The 16,752-nt window shown below is 39.9% G+C and overlaps 1 protein-coding gene across 1 annotated transcript in view; it reads right to left on the bottom strand.

Annotated features, from left to right (window-relative positions):
- LOC145478390 (huntingtin-like) overlaps window positions 1-16,752 on the bottom strand; it is a 50,712-nt gene that overhangs the window by 8,342 nt on the left and 25,618 nt on the right. Inside the window, exons 31-56 of the mRNA XM_081456406.1 lie at window positions 16,291-16,427; window positions 15,882-15,995; window positions 15,421-15,540; window positions 14,332-14,493; window positions 13,782-13,944; window positions 13,386-13,589; window positions 13,113-13,216; window positions 12,761-12,864; window positions 12,503-12,587; window positions 11,889-12,065; window positions 11,432-11,508; window positions 10,682-10,799; window positions 9,598-9,741; window positions 9,204-9,290; window positions 8,003-8,144; window positions 6,903-7,114; window positions 6,119-6,196; window positions 5,354-5,450; window positions 4,853-4,924; window positions 4,441-4,755; window positions 3,866-3,957; window positions 3,070-3,224; window positions 2,373-2,441; window positions 1,645-1,837; window positions 1,019-1,243; window positions 344-499 (exon numbers count right to left, since the gene is read on the bottom strand). Coding sequence (XP_081312532.1) covers window positions 344-499; window positions 1,019-1,243; window positions 1,645-1,837; window positions 2,373-2,441; window positions 3,070-3,224; window positions 3,866-3,957; window positions 4,441-4,755; window positions 4,853-4,924; window positions 5,354-5,450; window positions 6,119-6,196; window positions 6,903-7,114; window positions 8,003-8,144; window positions 9,204-9,290; window positions 9,598-9,741; window positions 10,682-10,799; window positions 11,432-11,508; window positions 11,889-12,065; window positions 12,503-12,587; window positions 12,761-12,864; window positions 13,113-13,216; window positions 13,386-13,589; window positions 13,782-13,944; window positions 14,332-14,493; window positions 15,421-15,540; window positions 15,882-15,995; window positions 16,291-16,427 — 3,602 coding nt within the window. The remainder of the gene's footprint in view (window positions 1-343; window positions 500-1,018; window positions 1,244-1,644; window positions 1,838-2,372; window positions 2,442-3,069; window positions 3,225-3,865; window positions 3,958-4,440; window positions 4,756-4,852; window positions 4,925-5,353; window positions 5,451-6,118; window positions 6,197-6,902; window positions 7,115-8,002; window positions 8,145-9,203; window positions 9,291-9,597; window positions 9,742-10,681; window positions 10,800-11,431; window positions 11,509-11,888; window positions 12,066-12,502; window positions 12,588-12,760; window positions 12,865-13,112; window positions 13,217-13,385; window positions 13,590-13,781; window positions 13,945-14,331; window positions 14,494-15,420; window positions 15,541-15,881; window positions 15,996-16,290; window positions 16,428-16,752) is intronic.

Below are 16,752 nucleotides of genomic sequence, written 5' to 3' on the forward strand. Positions count from 1 at the left end.
GTTTTGATGTTCCACTGAATTCTTAAAACCAACATCAAGATATTAAGACGAAATCCGATAGGAAACCGAGCAATTTCAGTTTTAAGTGGACACCTGGCACCAGAATACTTTTAAGTACATCACTGTAATTGTAAAAGTGTTTTATATGAATTTCAAATGTTGTTTTCGACATTTAGTGTTGACAGAAATGATTTCTTTTGAGAACAATTTAAAACAGTCGCACGGAGGTTTACAATGCTATGTAAATTACTCGAACTTCTGGTAGATTCCTTCTTAATGGCAAACCAGGAGGAGAATTAACGTATTGAGCTTGGGAGTGGTACGAAGGTCGCTGGTTTCTCACCGTCTTAAGAAAAGCTAGTGCTTTGCAGAGTGTAGGCAGCAGATATTGTATCAACAGATCATCTTCCGTGGAATGATTGTGATGCAACTCAAGGAGAGTTTCTAGAACCCATTCAAAATGCGTTCCATCGACAAACAGGTCCGACAACACTAGGAGCTGTTGAAAATACAAACAAATATCATTGATATCAAAAAACAAAGATTGAAGATCAATATACGCGCTACCAAACTACGTGCTAGTAATAAACGTGCACGTAACACAGCCCAATAATGCATGCTTCTAGCATTAGTAATGATCATGTTCTGAAGCTTAACTTCGGCAGAGAAATTCATTTCAGTTGGTAATGTTGTCAAACAATTGATTCATTTAGCTGTGCACCATAGAGTTATGATGCTCTCAAGAAGATTAGAAAGCACAAACCAAGCGTCTTTCGTCCTCTCCAAACTTCCTGCGAGCATCACAACTACATGATATACGCTAAATCATAAAATCATCTGCTAATGCATTAAGATTATTTGTATATCAAGCGCAAATTCCAAATGAATACATGTTTGCAAGAGAGGATGATCTAAGAGCGTGATTCCCATTGATTTCCATTCCTCTTGACATGAATGAGACAACTTTACAACAATCACTAATCACATAGTCAGTAACCATCACCACTCCACAACTCACCGCTTTGGTTGCCTCTGATAAGAGTGCAAGAGGAGTTCTGGGTTGGATATACGGTGACATCCACTGCTCAAAAAGCTCGAGGAGAAACTGCTCACAAGATTTGATGTCAAGTTTTTCAGGTTGAGGTATGCGCGGTAGGGACACTACAACAGCACTGTCGTCTTCGCTGTCGTACCTTTCTTGGAGTTCGTTCTGGGCCTGACTATGGAGAGCACCCACAGAGATCTGGTACACACAAACACAAAAACAACGAAACACTAAGATACGCTTCTGTTAAACGTTTTCCAATCCGCGTCTAGTTTGCGAAGGATCTTTTTACATCCTTGCATAATACTACTAAGTCATCTGTTTGTGCAAAAATAGTAAAACAATTACCCTCATAGTTAGACAATCTCCTCAAAAGGTTTATTGACACATTAACGCTTAGTCTGTTTGAACAGCACAAGTGCCTTGTTTACGTCATTCTGCGTATAAACCACTTAACACGGTATTTAACGATTATCACTTTCTCAATCTCCCTTCTTCAATTCAATATAATTTCAAGACGGACACAATTTCTCATAATTGGATGACTTTTCAATCCAGGAGCTCTAAGGAAAGGAGGTGTCACGTCCACGTTATGTTACCTGTCCTAAAGTGTAGTCATGGAAGCCCAGCACGCGATCGATGTTCAGTCCATAGAGCGGGTGATCAAACAGCATTCGATTGGTGATCCACATGCCGCTTGAGCTGTTCAAACACAGGAAACTGTTTGATCGATGAATACTGGCGGACCGTTCCGGCCTGAGTTCTTCATCAGAGATGAACGTCTTGCCCGTTCTAAAGACAAAAAAAATTCACGTTAGTACGACGTAGTTACAGGAGGCGACTGTCTGAGAGTTCAGGTTGTTACCATACTTTATCTGTCTCTCGTACAATGTTCAAGAACACTCAAAAAGCTGGAGCTCTCGAAGGTGACTAGATCAACTCTTAGCGTTGTTTTATGATCTCCAAACGTCCCGCGTGCATCTTAACTCGATGATGCACGCTGAGGCATGAACCAACTGTGAAATAGTCACAGAAAAGCCTTGTGTAAAGGTTCTTGTGGTTGTCATTATGCCTAACAAAAATCAAAAAGCAAAACCCAATGACTCATGTGCTCTACAGTGAGGAACCTTAAATCAAAAATAGAAAACTGAGGATTAATTAATTTGTACGTGGGGGTTGACAATTTCTCGCGTTCTCAGCGCGGAAAAGTTTGCATGAGCTGTATTGAATAAGGAAACATACTTGATGAAATCTCACAAGGTTACCCGTCATATAGATTCTTTACCAGCTACTTCATATTAACTAAGACACGCTGCGATTTTCTTACCCTGTACAGCACATAGCGACAAATTCTTCTTCTACCATGCCTCTGACAAAAGTAAGTTTCTTCCCTGCCCTGAATGTGAATAAACGGACAAAAAGAATTAAACGCATGTTAACACAGTTTCAAGTGCTTGTGAGCTAGAGTGGCACTGAGAGATAGCACCCAATACGGCTATAGGTGGTAACACAAACCGTTCACAACGACTCTACAAGTAAAATTAAATTTTTTGACTATACTAGGTTTCGTATTAAAATTCAGCAAGTTGCTTGACGGCTCAGATCATCCAAAAATTAAGAGAGCTTCGCCACGGAGGGCGCATCGTGAAACGATTACACTATATTTCTCAACTTAAATGTTCGTCAGTCACAATCCAATCATGTAATGTTACCCAACTGTGATTTCCTTTTTCAAGAATTTCGCGATTTGGGAAATTTTGTATATCGCAAAACACTGCTTAGTAAATGATGAAAGCTCCTTCAAACCTGATGGCTAATGTTATTAGTGGTAACATCATTACGATAATACCCAAAGTATTCAATTTCCTTGTGATTCAATAGAACTTTCTCCAAGGTCTGGATTCCCTTTGCATTCACATCACAATCAAGTCATGTTAAGGAAAAACTCTTCTTTCATCCGCGACTCCACTCCTAAACTAACTCAAGTTAATCGCTCAATTAAAGGAGATACTTAGAATTCACACCTGCTTCCAAGGAAAGGCAGGTCTCTGTGTCTCGGTCTGTGAAGATAACAACTCGCGGTTGGGTTTCCTGGGACTGGGTACAAGGTTGTCTGAAGCAGCAGTTCTGAGATACAGCGGACTGCCAAGCAGCAGGAATGTGTGGACTCCATATCTTCCTAGAATGCAGCAAATATTTGCAAAGCTACATTTCACTCTCTTGGTCAATTTTAAAGAAATTTGTTCATCATAGATCAAAGACCCAATTTTCGCCCTTGCTCGCCATAGAGTCTTCAGTAACTCAGTAGTTAGAACATCCGACTAGATCACGGACGGTCGTGGGTTCAGACTCGGATTTTTTTTTTTTTCCTATCATTTGATAGGTACTAAGGTCATCAAAAATGGTTGAAATTCCTCTGACGAAAGCTAACACGGGAAACGTTAGAAGCTGAACTATCCAAAGGACAACAAAATCTGGTTTCCTTTTCTTCCGAACATCTGTCTTGCTAAGATTGATTGACAACTGCCGAGTGATAAGCGAGATTGGTCAGCGCACATTTGTAAAACAGATTCTACAAACTAGTTTACTGGAGCCATCTCAACTGGGTCACAGTCAATCATTTTGGTCTATTAACAATAGCCCTAAAAAGATGCTGCAACAGGTAACACGCTGAATCACCATAACAACAAGCTAATGCAAAACTATCCACCTCAAAGCTTATAATACGAGTTGAAAAGACGTTTCTTGCTAATCTGGAGGGATTTGCCACAAGTGGCGTTGTTCACAGACGGATTGCAAAACATTTAACTGTTAACATACCTCTGTGGAGACTGTATCAGGCAAAGGAGGAGAACTAATCACCCCGAGAAGAGCAGCCCATGTTTCTTCAAACTGCTGTCTGGAAGTCCAGCCTAGAGTGAGTGAATAATATTGGAGGGAGTTCAATACCACCAGCAGCTATCTGTTGTGCTTTATAGCTGCCAATCTTTACTGTGCCTCACATTGCAGTAACTTACTGATCAATTATAATTATTTTGCTCCCACAATGGGATAGAGCTCCAAAAGTCAACAACGTCAATCGAATAGGGCCTTTAATTCACCTTGTAAACGTCGTGTTAATGTTTCATTGGTGTTGTCATTCACCCAAATTTTCCAAAAAACTACATCTTGGTTCTGTGTTTTCCCTGATCGGTCATGTAGTGGGAATATCGTTTTGAGTGAAACTACTCCTTTACATTTTCTAGTCTGGTACTTTAGTATTCAAGTTCTTTTGGCGGCTGGGAATAGTTCCTTATGTGTAACCAATCAGAATGCAGTATTTTTGTCTTTCCAGCACTCTTAAAATTCAAACATAAGTTTACAGTAGATAAGGTGTCGCTTGACTCAGTGCTTACCAATCAGGTTTACTCTTCTTACAAATTCATCCAGTACATCTTTCTCTTTTAATATTTCTATTGGTAACGGGGGAAGTTCCGTTTTAAGTGGGCCCTCAGGGACAGGTACCCAACCCATCTTCCAAACCAGAGGAAGAGTGCGTGCATAGCTGTTGACCAGCGGTTGTCTCGCCAAACCAACTATTGCATCACGAAAAGGGCCAATCAGGAATTGAGGAAGAGATGATTTTCTACCAGATCCCGGCTTTAAGATGACAAGGAGGCGGTGGATCAATAGTGAGATTTCACCGCAAGCTTTCCTGGCAATTTGAATTCCTACGACGAAGAACAGGAGGTTAAGATTTAATCAAGCAGCTGGAAAGGAAAGGACTGATATTAAAAAACATTGCCACAGACTCACGATCTTCCTCACCGTCATCGGTCACATCAATTTCGGCTTCACCAGTGAAAGCGTGTTCTTCGTGAGTGTCCGCACCACCATCAACTAAACAAATGAACGAACAAACAAACAAACAGGATGTACCCTATTGCGGAATTACGACCACAAAAAATAAACTTGCAATCAATCCTGCAAACAAATCTCATTCTACCGCGACATTGATTCTGAAAAATTTGATAGCGAGAAATAATAATCGGAACTACAATTTTCAAAAAGGAAATAACTTTGAAGGAGTCAAAGGGGAGAGCTAAGTCTAATCTACTTAATTCAATTCGAGCGAAGGAAAAATTGTCTTTACAACCTAAAAATGACAGTTTTACTAAGGTAATAGACGGTTTACTGAGAAAGATTGCGTTGAGAAGTGTTTCTACCTAATGTATGGCTTGACGATATTCATTAATGAGCGACTACAGTCAAACATACGGTTAGAGAAATATTACATAACAACTTGAATCCCACTGTTGTCTCTCTCACCTGCATTTAACAGCACATGCACGTGACTGATGGCAGAACAAACCAGCGGAAAGAACTCCAGTTCTCCAACGGTTTTACAGCAATCAAGATTAAGAAACTGTCATTGAAACGAGTGTGAAGCGTATCAGACTAAGAATGGTATACTACTAAAATCTTGAAACCAAATCAACCGAGTTTGGCTGGCTATGAAAGCCATCAACCGACGATCCCAAGGTTTCTTCCGCATGACTTTTATCAATAATGAGTTCAACGACACTGGCTACTAAATAGCGATCTTCAACCTTTCATCGTCTCTCGGGCTTTACAACATGTCTGTGGTTTGTTTGATCAATTGAAGGGACAACGTCATCAACTGGTGCAAGTCGAACTCGTTAAAAAACTTTATCTCAGCCGCCAGTTGTCGAAAGTAAACGACACTTGAAGGATTAACACTAATAGGCCATTTCCGAATTACCTTTAGTCTCTTTCTCAAAGCGAGTCTTGGTACCCATCCTTTCATATGAAAATAAGATTTTATTCACATGCAAATCAAACTCATTTTCATATGAATGATTGTGCACCAGGCCTCGCTTTGAGAATTAACTGCAGTTTTCCATAGTGTACAGCGCAATTCTCATGTGACTATCTAGTCTTGATGTAGGGCAGACAGACATTGTTGTTCTCTAATCATAAAACATGTTTTTCAGGATATTTTCTCCTTCAGTCTTTAAACAAAAGTTGGCCCTAAGGTTTATCTCAGATGTATTTCGTTGGACACTGGATTACCTTAGCAAAACAGTCGAGGTGAGACTTAAGTTCTGAGGAACATGGGCGTTTTCCATTCACGAAGTTGCAGTGCACCATCTGCCAACACAATGATACAAAAACAGACCTTAAATGCAATCTAATGGAGTACTTCCACACCATCAACTATAGGATAATACGACAGTTGATAATCTCTAATAATTAACTTAAGTGCAATTTAACGGAGTCAATGACAAAGAGTGTAGCAGTTACCTTTGTGGTCAGTTGCGTTTAGATAAGGTATGTACAGAGATTCCATGTGCATGACCTCAACCGAACACGTATTGTCTAGTGATATGCTAATAGAATGAAAAACTTCCAGATGCACTAAGACAATTGTTTATCCCATGGCATGCTACACCATTTAATGTTACGAAACTAGCCAGCAATCGAAATGTCACACTGAACATAGTTTTGGTAGAAAAGTTTCGTGCACAAACTAAAACTTTCATTTCAGCTTACTCCTACAAATAGCTATTACCTGGCCACTGCATAAACAGTACTCACTTGTAATAACAATTAGTCACAATCCTCCGTAGGAAAAAAGATGGCGACTGTTACATTTACCCATTTACCCAAAAGTTCTAAAATCTTCAAACCTACTAGCATACACAATGTCGTTAGTACAGGGACAAATATTGCAAAAATGTACAAAATGTGCAAAATATTGTACTTCGTGGACTGTGTAAAATGTACAGCCTTTTTCGTACGGAGGATTCACACGCACTTAACGCATAAAAAAGATAATGTGCAAATAGATTCTTACCGCCAGCGGAACAAACACAAACTGTAAAAGAGCTTCTTGTCCAGACTCCGGTATTTTACAATGTCTAGGAAGCATAGGAATGGCACTAACTAAGGACACGAGAGCTCTGGCGAGACACGTGACTTTCTTGCACCATTCGGCGTCATTACAGAGAGCTGACAGCCGGTCAGGAGCCAGATAGAAGCATTGTATTCTAGAGGAATTTTCACTGTCTGGAATTAAAACAAAGGTGTAAGTTAACAACCCTTTAAAGGAACCACGTCACCGCTTATGCGTCTTGAAAGGTTAGCCTAAATCTTTCAAGTTCGTCGTTTGTAATCCGTATTAATCTTCTCCATCCTTAACCATTTTTGTTCCCTTATGGTTAATTATTATCTCTTTGATGTTGTTCTATCTTAGTAAATTACTGTTTTCAGGTTTCCCTCAATTTAAAGGTAATTTTGTACGTGGCCAAAATAACTCAAAATGCCGTGACTGAGCTCCTCTAAGTAGCAGACTGTGATCATGAACAGCAATTCTCCTTACTCTTCCTTCTATTTTTGTTCTGAGAAATTGGTGGTATATCACGACAATATTCCCTTGTTGACGATTCTCTAATTTCTTCTCATCTGTCTTTCTGACAACGTATTTAGCATTGTGCGGACAAAAATAAATTGCTCGCTAATCACAACTGGGAATCAAAAGAGCTGAGTCACGAATGATGCACCCTCCTTTTTTCTAGTTAGTTCTTCGAACAGTTGAACCCCGCTATCTCTCGAACTCTTAAAAGGGAAAGGAAAACTAGCACGAGATAGCGGAGGTTCGAGACTGGCGATAGTAAATGACTTTAAAGAATATCCAAAGGAAAATGATTTGAATTCGAGACAGCGAATAATTCAACAAAACCTAGTTCGACATAGCGAGGTAATTTCCACCTAAATTATCAAACAAAGACAATTTACCGAAGGTTCAATCGTAAATCCATTTCAGTTTTCCCGGTGGCTGTTTATATCCTAGTAAACTATTATTAATAATTTTCCAGACTCGAAGGTCATGTTGTACGTTACAAAATTGCAGGAGGTTACACGCTTTGACTAATCAGAATAGGTGTTGATTCCTACCTCTGAAAGTCCGAGTTCTCATGATATCCTTAGCAACTTGACCCATTTGGGAGAACAAAGTTAGTTTGGAAACCAGCAATAAATGATCCATGTCTGTGTTCTCAAAGTTTTCTGTATTGCTGTATAAAGCACTTGCTGCTCCCTGAAAAGACAATGGAAAGACAAGTTAGTTTTTCTTAAAGCACCATGCATGACCTAAGGAAGAAGATAATTGGAACCTCAATATCTGAATTACAAGATATGCAGGTTATTGACCAAGCGCGAGGTTGGTAAGACACAGTAGAGGTCGATAAGGTAAAGGTAAAGTCAAGTCTTCATACGAGCCAAGTGGCTCAGCAGCCTGGAGTTTATCCCGGTTTCAGCAACATGAAGCAACTAGGAGTATTTCTACTCTACGCTGGATGGGATAAGTAGAGGACGGCCAAGGGAAACATGGCGGAGAACTGTGGAGAAGGAACGCGCTGAGCTGGGACTTACATCGTGGGCCGCAGCAGCAGCCGTGGCCAAGAATAGGGACAGATGGCGAGCATTGATCTCCGGCCCTGTCCCCCACTCGGGGGCAAGGAACTAAGCTGGATGGGATGCTAGTTCACTGCAGGGTTACCCCTCAGCATTAATTTCGCCGGTACCCATTTAAACCTGGGTGGAGAGAGGCACCGTGAGAGTAAAGTGTCTTGCCGAAGAACACAACACAATGTCCCCAGACAGTGCTCGTACCCAGGCCTCTTGCTTCAGAGTCGAGCGCACCAACCATGAGGCCACCGTGCCTCCCACAGAGGTCGATAAACACCCGTAGAAAAGAACCACGCCAATGGGTCCATAAACACGCAAGAAAAGAACTTGGTTCAATATCCAGCCATCTTGACCACACAGGCTTGGTCAATAAAGGATTTATTATATGGCTTTCGAGGAAATTTTTCTTGCGGGACACATTGGGTTGTCCCGAGCAGGCAAGATGGCGCAGGATTTGGTTCACCTTGCCTGCTCACGGAGCTAGCTACATAATAAAGTCACATAATAATAATTACTACTTCCAGTTTAATCACGTCTGTATTGGTTATTACCATTGCCTAGAAGAAAATCACAAATCTCCCCGTTTCATTCCCAGTTGTCTTGTTAAGGGCGGGACGATATACCTTCAGCAAGCACGGAGAATCAGTGGAGAGAGAGAGCTTAGGAATATAAACAAAGTAAAACGTACCTCAGTATTCTGTCTTCGTGCAGATAACATTAGTGTCCTTTCTATGCCACGTAGAACGCATTCTTCAAGGAGTGAAAGGTCAAAGTCCTTGGATTAATTAAGAATGGTATGTCATCAAATACGAAACGAATGATAAAGAATAACAAGATCCACGGCCACATCGTCGAACATAAATTTGTTAATCAGAGAAGGGATTATTTTGATTATTTCCTTCACCAAAGTGTTAGCTAGTAAAGAAACTGCAGGAATTTGATTCATTTTTGAGTGCGCAGGTTAGAAACTTGGCTGAGAAAATAGTGTGTGTAATAAGGTGGCAACCAAATAAGTGCATAATTTAATTTACAGTTAAAGCATCACATAGGGTGTATTTATCTTCTAAAGGAAGAAAACCAACCTTATGATTTACAATGTCAGAGACTTCCTTGCCATTCAAAACACTGAGCATCTCAATGGCTTCATGTGGCATGTTGGCTTTTGCCTTCTGGTCCTTTGGATGACCAGCAAAACAACACTGTTGTGCTAGACGACAAAACCACTCCTGTTGAGACAAAAAGAACAGGATTAGTCCGTTTATCGAAGAAAAAGAGCAGATATTATGTAACAATGTAAAATATCCTTTTTTCTGTCTCTGTTTCATAAAAAAGGCAACCTGGCAACTGTCGATTGTTCTTGTCAGGTCTCACCTTGTTGCAATGCAGCATCTTAATGACCTCACCTATGAACTATTTGTTTTATCAAACCAGGGTTATGTTCCATTTATAACCCGGAGTAGACAAAGAGTTCTATGCGAATAATGTGACTTGCACAAGAACATATAACCAGGACCTCTGCCAGGTGCGATCTTGTGACAACAAGTTTAGAGCACAAAGTAAGGTCACCAGTTGACCTGCACCTCTTTAAAAATCTCTATTTTTATTCGGTCATGTTAATCTGCACTTCTTTTGCTCTCAGGACTAGCGGCATTGTTTGTGTTGTTTACCTATCGTTTCGTTTGGCCAACTATAAAGAACCTTGTAAGATATGCAGGTCGCCGCCCAAAGGCACCCGACACTCTAACATGCATTTCAGTAAGAAGCTTTGTCATGGATAGGATAACTGGTGAATCCTGAAGCCTAAAATTTTCCAGTTCGCCAGTTGAACCCAATCCTACTTAATCTTTCTCATTCTTAGCCATCCTTGATCCTTGTTGGTTCAATTTCGCCATTTCACTGTTTTGCTTTCACGGTTAATTACTTTTCTGCGGCTATCTTCGAATAGGTCGATTTCCGAGATACCTTGTGCCCCTATTTCAAACCAGTCCTTGTGCAAAACCTTTCATAAGAAAATGAGGTGGATTAACATGAAAATGAACCTGTAGGGGGAACACACTTCATATGGGGTTTCATTTTCATATGAAAGGCAACTCGGAAATTGCCTATTTGAGTTACTTTTGTGAGTGTATCATTATAAACTAGGTACAACACACAGTAAACAGGCACCCGATCAATTGTGTAGTTGTTCATGGATGAAGCTAGGTCTTCAATGGCTGGCATTTCTCTTTCCAGTGGTGGCCTGGAGGGAAGAAGTTTATTTACCAACAACAAAAAGGTTGAGTTCCTAAAAAAAAAAGATAAAAATCAAAACAGCTCTCGTTAAAAACAAAATGTGCGAGTGTAATAAACTAAACATCTATATCTTAAAATGAAACAAGTACAAACAACGGCCTGTATTGGATTGAATTAAAGTTAATGCACTAACAATTAAACTAGGGCATCTCCTCTTGTTTTACCGCCCATCATTCTATAACAGAAAAGAGTGCATAACAAGGAGAATTTACTTATGCTGTACATGTGAAGAACTTTAACACAGTAAAGCAAAGCACACCTTACAACTTTAAAAGGCTACCTTTAGAGTGCACTTTGTGAATTCTGCACACGTGGTTGATAAATTTGGTAATTGAGGAAAAGAAAAACTGTTGTTTTCAGCATTAGCCCTTCATCGAAGAAAATACTTTAAGATGACTATCCAGTAAATGTGGGGGTTCTCTGCATAAAAATAACTGATTTCTAGCTCATCAAGGGAGAAACATTATTTCAAGGGAAAAAGGAGAAAACCTTTTCTCAGTTGGCGAAAGATTCCTACAACCCAAAGGTCGGTCTAGAAGCGACCATAGCAACAATGCTCAAGACGTAGTGTGAGAAATGGATGATGAATGGGTCATCGGAAAGAGGAAATATTGTATTAATTACCTCTTCACTAACTTCTTTGATGCAATCAACTGACATACAGATTTCAGCTCATCCTCTACGTGGTCTTGGGTGGATTCCTAACAAAAAACAATACCACAAAAAGCCTCAAGGATCATTCGGAAACTTGGCATCAGATTACAAATTTGCCGTAACTCAAGACCCAAAGACGGTTAGTAAAAGCGCTCGAAACGTATTCGAAGTAAAGTGGATAACTTCGGAATACTACAATGTAAAGTTTCTGACTAAAGGGATCAAAAGTTTCATAGGATTTATCACTCAAGAGTTTCCACCATGCGCCACAGCAGTCAATTCTCTCACCACAGGCATAACCACTTTGTAGGGTCAGATCAGCATCAAATATACAGCTAGTTGAAGGTGCGTGGCTAGACGTTACTTTCAGCAAGGAAATAAGCTACTGCTATAAGAAAGAAAATATGCGAAAAGAAGGGTTCTTTACCGCCTTCTGTCCAGCAATGTACATCTCCAGCTTCTTGCAAATCAGACGTTCTGCCATCCTCGCAACAGACTGATGAGAAGAGCTTAGAAAACACTCGGCCAGTATCTTCAAAAGGTAAAGGGATTGCGACTGGTGTACTCCCTTTAAACAGCACAGTATATCCTTCATGTGGCTTGGCTGAAGAAAAAAGTTTCATGAAGTTGTAAAATTACTAACAACTAAATAGAAGAAGAAAGGAATTTGCTTAGTACCTGCAGTTCTGGGACACCCCTAAAATCGGTTGCCGCAACCGTAAAGGCCTCCAAATTTTCGGGGTTTAAATTCACTTTTGTTTCTATTTCTACAATTGCTACGGAGCACCCTATGAATTTGTTTTACAGAGGCGTATCACATCAAATATAACGTACAAGTTTCCAGAAAACCACTATTCAACAGGTTTCACTTAAATTTTCACATAACGATTTCATTCGAGGACTTCAACATTACATTCAACATTACATTCAACAGCATATAATAGTACATGGCTTCCATTTGAATTGTCTTATATCTGCCTTTACATCAGATGTCTATCTAGGGCTTATATCACTATTATGTGTTTTTCAAGTCACACATACCTGCTTCATTGTTTCAAAAAGAGACTTACAAGACATGACCGAGTCTAACAGGAGCTTGCTTCCCTCTTGGGTGCTATACAAAATGCTAGAAGTAAATAATATAATGAATAAAGTTCCAACAAAGTCGAATATTTTCTACCTTTTAACCAAGTACTGACTGCTAAAACGTTTTCTATCTTCATAAACAGACTTAACAAATCCAAAGGAAATTCTAATCTCACGACTGATTGGGTAAAGCACATTAGACTAACTGCTTACTTAAGAAATCCTTGAATGGGTGGCTCCTCTGCCATTTGCACTAGATCCTCAAGGGACATCCTCAGCAGGGTCCCTGCTTGGGACAGGTCTAATGCTCCTTGCTCCTAAAGGGTACAAACGTTCACTTACTACCTCCTTATTGACGTTTATTGGCTTTAAAATTTCCACCAAGGAAGGAAGTAAGTCAAAGCTTAGTCTAACTGTTCAAAACAGAGGATTGCAGGTTTGTTCCACTGATTTTCCACGTTTATAATCGGCAAAAGGGACATAAGCTACAAAATTTAACAACATGTTTTATAGTCATGGGGCACCATGCAACTCAATTCAACTGGTAAAGAACAGAGGTACATACCATGTGCTGTGTTATGAGAAGATCACAGTAAATCAGTAGCACTCCCATGCAAGATACATCTTTGTTCATTGTTGGACCTTCCAGTGAAACATCACGACCTGAAGCTGCAACAAAGATGGCGAGACACATTGGGTTGTGTGGGTTGGTTTGGTTTGGATTGGGTTAGGTTGGATTGGAATGGATTAGACTGGTTTGGATTGGATTGGAGTAGCAAAACTTGCATTCAGATGCCACAAATAAGCACTCACTGGATACTACTAGCATTTTTCTTACCAGTGCTCAAACGTGATCCTGTGTCAAGAAATCCACACCAGAAGTGCGAGTCCATGTACTTCAGTTGTCTTAACACCTGACACCACTGTAGGACCAGAACTGGGTGGGTGTCCACAAGATGAGCCACACTTTCATTGATATACTCTACAGATGGCTGAATGATAGGGGACGAGGACGCTACCTGGGACACTTTCTTAAAGTTTGCTGAAACAATGGACAAGAATAAGATTGCCTCACTCTAAACACGTCACACAATTCGATAAAAATTGACGAGGTTTAAAAGCCGCTCCACACATGTGCTGAACCTGATAAATTTGAGTTCGACTTTGAAGCGGCTTTAGAACGACTGCTAATTCACTCAAAGTGATTGCTATAGTGATTGATACCATAACAAACCTGATTTCAATAGATGTGTTAGGCATGTCAAAATGCAACCAAACAGCTTTAACAAGAATACTTCTTCACTTTGTGATCCTAAATTTACAAAGGAACTTCTCGTTACCGTATTAACACGGTTGGCAGTCATTTCAACGACGTGAAAGAGAAATTTGACAAGAATCTGGAAAGTGAAAAAGAGAAACATATAAATCTTGTGAGCTTTTCGTTGCAACGATATAAGAAAAAATATACCGAATCTTTTATTAAGGGTAAGGCCTTTCATAACTGCGGCCAAGAGACGTAAATCCACCATGAAGGATTAAATTTAAATAATTATTTATATTTTTCTTCATTTCTTTGCACGTGGCTTTAACATATCCAATTGTGACAGTTGCATTTTGCTGGCCAAGGCAATTTACTGATTTGTTTGCTTTTTACATTTTTAGAGAATTTAAGTCTGAAAGAAATTCCAGAGTCATCTAAAAATATTTTTCTCTGGACGATTTCTCGCACAGATTAGCAACTTAATTAAGGTGTTAACTACAGTTGCTTGAGACATTAGACCCACCTCTATGGGTAATAAAGGTTTATCAATCATATTGACACACTTGGGTCTAAATCCCGATTGGTCAATTCTTGACAACAGTATATCTTCCGTGACTTGTGCCATGAGAGTTTGTAGCACAACAAGAACTGTAGCCAGCCAACGGCCGAATGCAGCCGACTGAGTCTATAAAAGAAAAAATTGGAAAGAAAAAGATAAGCAAAATAATTGGCATGTTTATCCGTAGTTTATCTTATATGATCGTCTCGGACAAGGAAGACTTACACTCTTGTTTTTTTTTTTATAACTGACTAACAACCTACAAGCAGAAGTCACCATCAGCGTCAAGTAAAAGGTTGTTTGTCCGTCGATGGTGTTTAAAGAAGCTACGTCACGGCTAGCTCATCTTGAAAAGTTTAGCCTAAAATTTTCATGTTAGTCATGTGGCTTGTAATCCGTGTTAATCTTCTCCATCCTTAACCATCCTTGTCCCTTTATGGTTTATTATTATCTCTTTGGTGCTTTTCCACCTTAGTAAAGTACTATGTTCAGGCTTCCTTCAATTTAAAAGTGATTTTGTAAGTGGCCAAAATAATTTATAATACCGTTACTGAACTCCTTTAAGGTACGACACTGGCATACAGTACCGTGCAAAAGAAATTCAACCTTTTTCTCTGCTTTACTGTGAGCATTAAACCAATCAAGACTGCAACGAAATTTCGAACAAAGTTAATTAACGCAATTCCGGAGCCTGTTTTGTTTCAGTTGGCGTGATATTTCTCAATAGCCTAAGAGAAATTTTAATTTCTGGTAGATTTACGCGGCATCATCCAATCGTTCTTATCAAAACTGGCTTCATATCAATCGAGTTTTTATTTGCAAAAATTTATGTCGACGAGCAAACAATATCCAGTGACATAACAATCAGTGCGAACGAGTCATTTATAATATATTCTGAAGAAAACTCAATCACTTAGTATACTTGGTTCAAAAACCAATACAAATTTATTAAATGGGAGCTGTCGAGTTGCATTGCCCATATGACAGCAAGAACTTGTCCTGAAAACCAGGCTAACGAACTGCAGTAACATATTATCACCTTTTGACACTCACCTGATCCACACTGGAAAACAACACCCTCAGCAGCACATCCACTGGCCATAATGAGCCTGGCGCAACCGCACCGAACACAGCCTGCAACATCTCAATACCATATTCAGATTCCACCTGCACCTATAACATTACAACGTGAATTATAACCAGCTGGTCAATTTACCTTCCAGGCTGGTATGTTCAAATGCTGATTAACGCCGACGCGAGATTATATGATACCCCTATGTCGTGTTTGTTTGTCTGTTAGCTTGTTTGTATGTTTGCGTTTGATTGTTTGCTCATCAACCTCGGTCCTGGAGATTACCGAGTTTCAAAGGAAAGCCCTGGTGACGAGGTTGTTTGCTCGTCTGTTTATTTAATGGTGTGTCCACTTCTGTACCTTGTAGTTTGAAACCAGTCTAAGTTAACAAGAAGCCTCCAAAAAACTGCTAATAGGATGGAGATAAAATAAAATTCTTTACCTTTTTATTTGCAAGAAGAGGAAGCAGTAGATCTATAATTTGTCCTGACAGGTCTTTCCACTTCACCTCCTCTCGCTGGTAACAGTTAAGAACAGTGACCAACATCTCTAGCACCTATGTATATTGGAATATCCAACAAAACTCACATTTTATCTCCTTATTACCTACAGTTGACACTAACCTGAACTGTTCAGTCAAGGAATTCAGTGATCAACAGTCTGTGTCTGTCCATCTGTTTGTCTGTCTGTCTGTCTGTCTGTCTGCCTATCTGTCCGTGTCCGTGTTCGTGTCCGTGTCCGTGTCCGTGTCCGTTTCTGTATCTGTCAGTCGGTCGGTCGGTCGGTCGGTCAGTTGGTCTGTTCGTCGGTCAATCAATCAGTTGTCCATCAATCAGCTGGTATTTTCCTACCTCAGGATAATGGACCAAGCGAAGTAGCATAGACACCACAACTTCTCGTTGTGTTTCGATATCTTCTCCAATGCCACTCTTGCCAGCACCTCGCAGTACAAACAAGTCGTGGACTATTGGCTGTAAAGCTGGAATACCTAAAAACATAACCATCCCACTTTTAGGATATTAGTTACTAGATTTGAGGCAAACGGACACGACATACTCGAGTCCAACCAAATATATTTAATAAAAGAAATTGCTATGTTAAGATTTACAACGGGGAATGCTTTTACTTAATGTAAATGCCATTATCTTAAAGAAAGTGTCCCACAATACCCACTTTTTAGTCTCCTTTTGGGGGAGGAAATGATGCGTGATGACCTAAAACGATGGCTGTGAAGGAGAGGCTTGCAGATTCTCAGGCCGTCTTTACAGAACAACTGAAGGGTAGATGGTGAGTTATGAATCGGATCTATGTGG

This window comes from Orbicella franksi, chromosome 2, assembly GCF_964199315.1.
Source record: "Orbicella franksi chromosome 2, jaOrbFran1.1, whole genome shotgun sequence".
In the NCBI taxonomy this organism is placed as follows: Eukaryota; Metazoa; Cnidaria; class Anthozoa; order Scleractinia; family Merulinidae; genus Orbicella; species Orbicella franksi.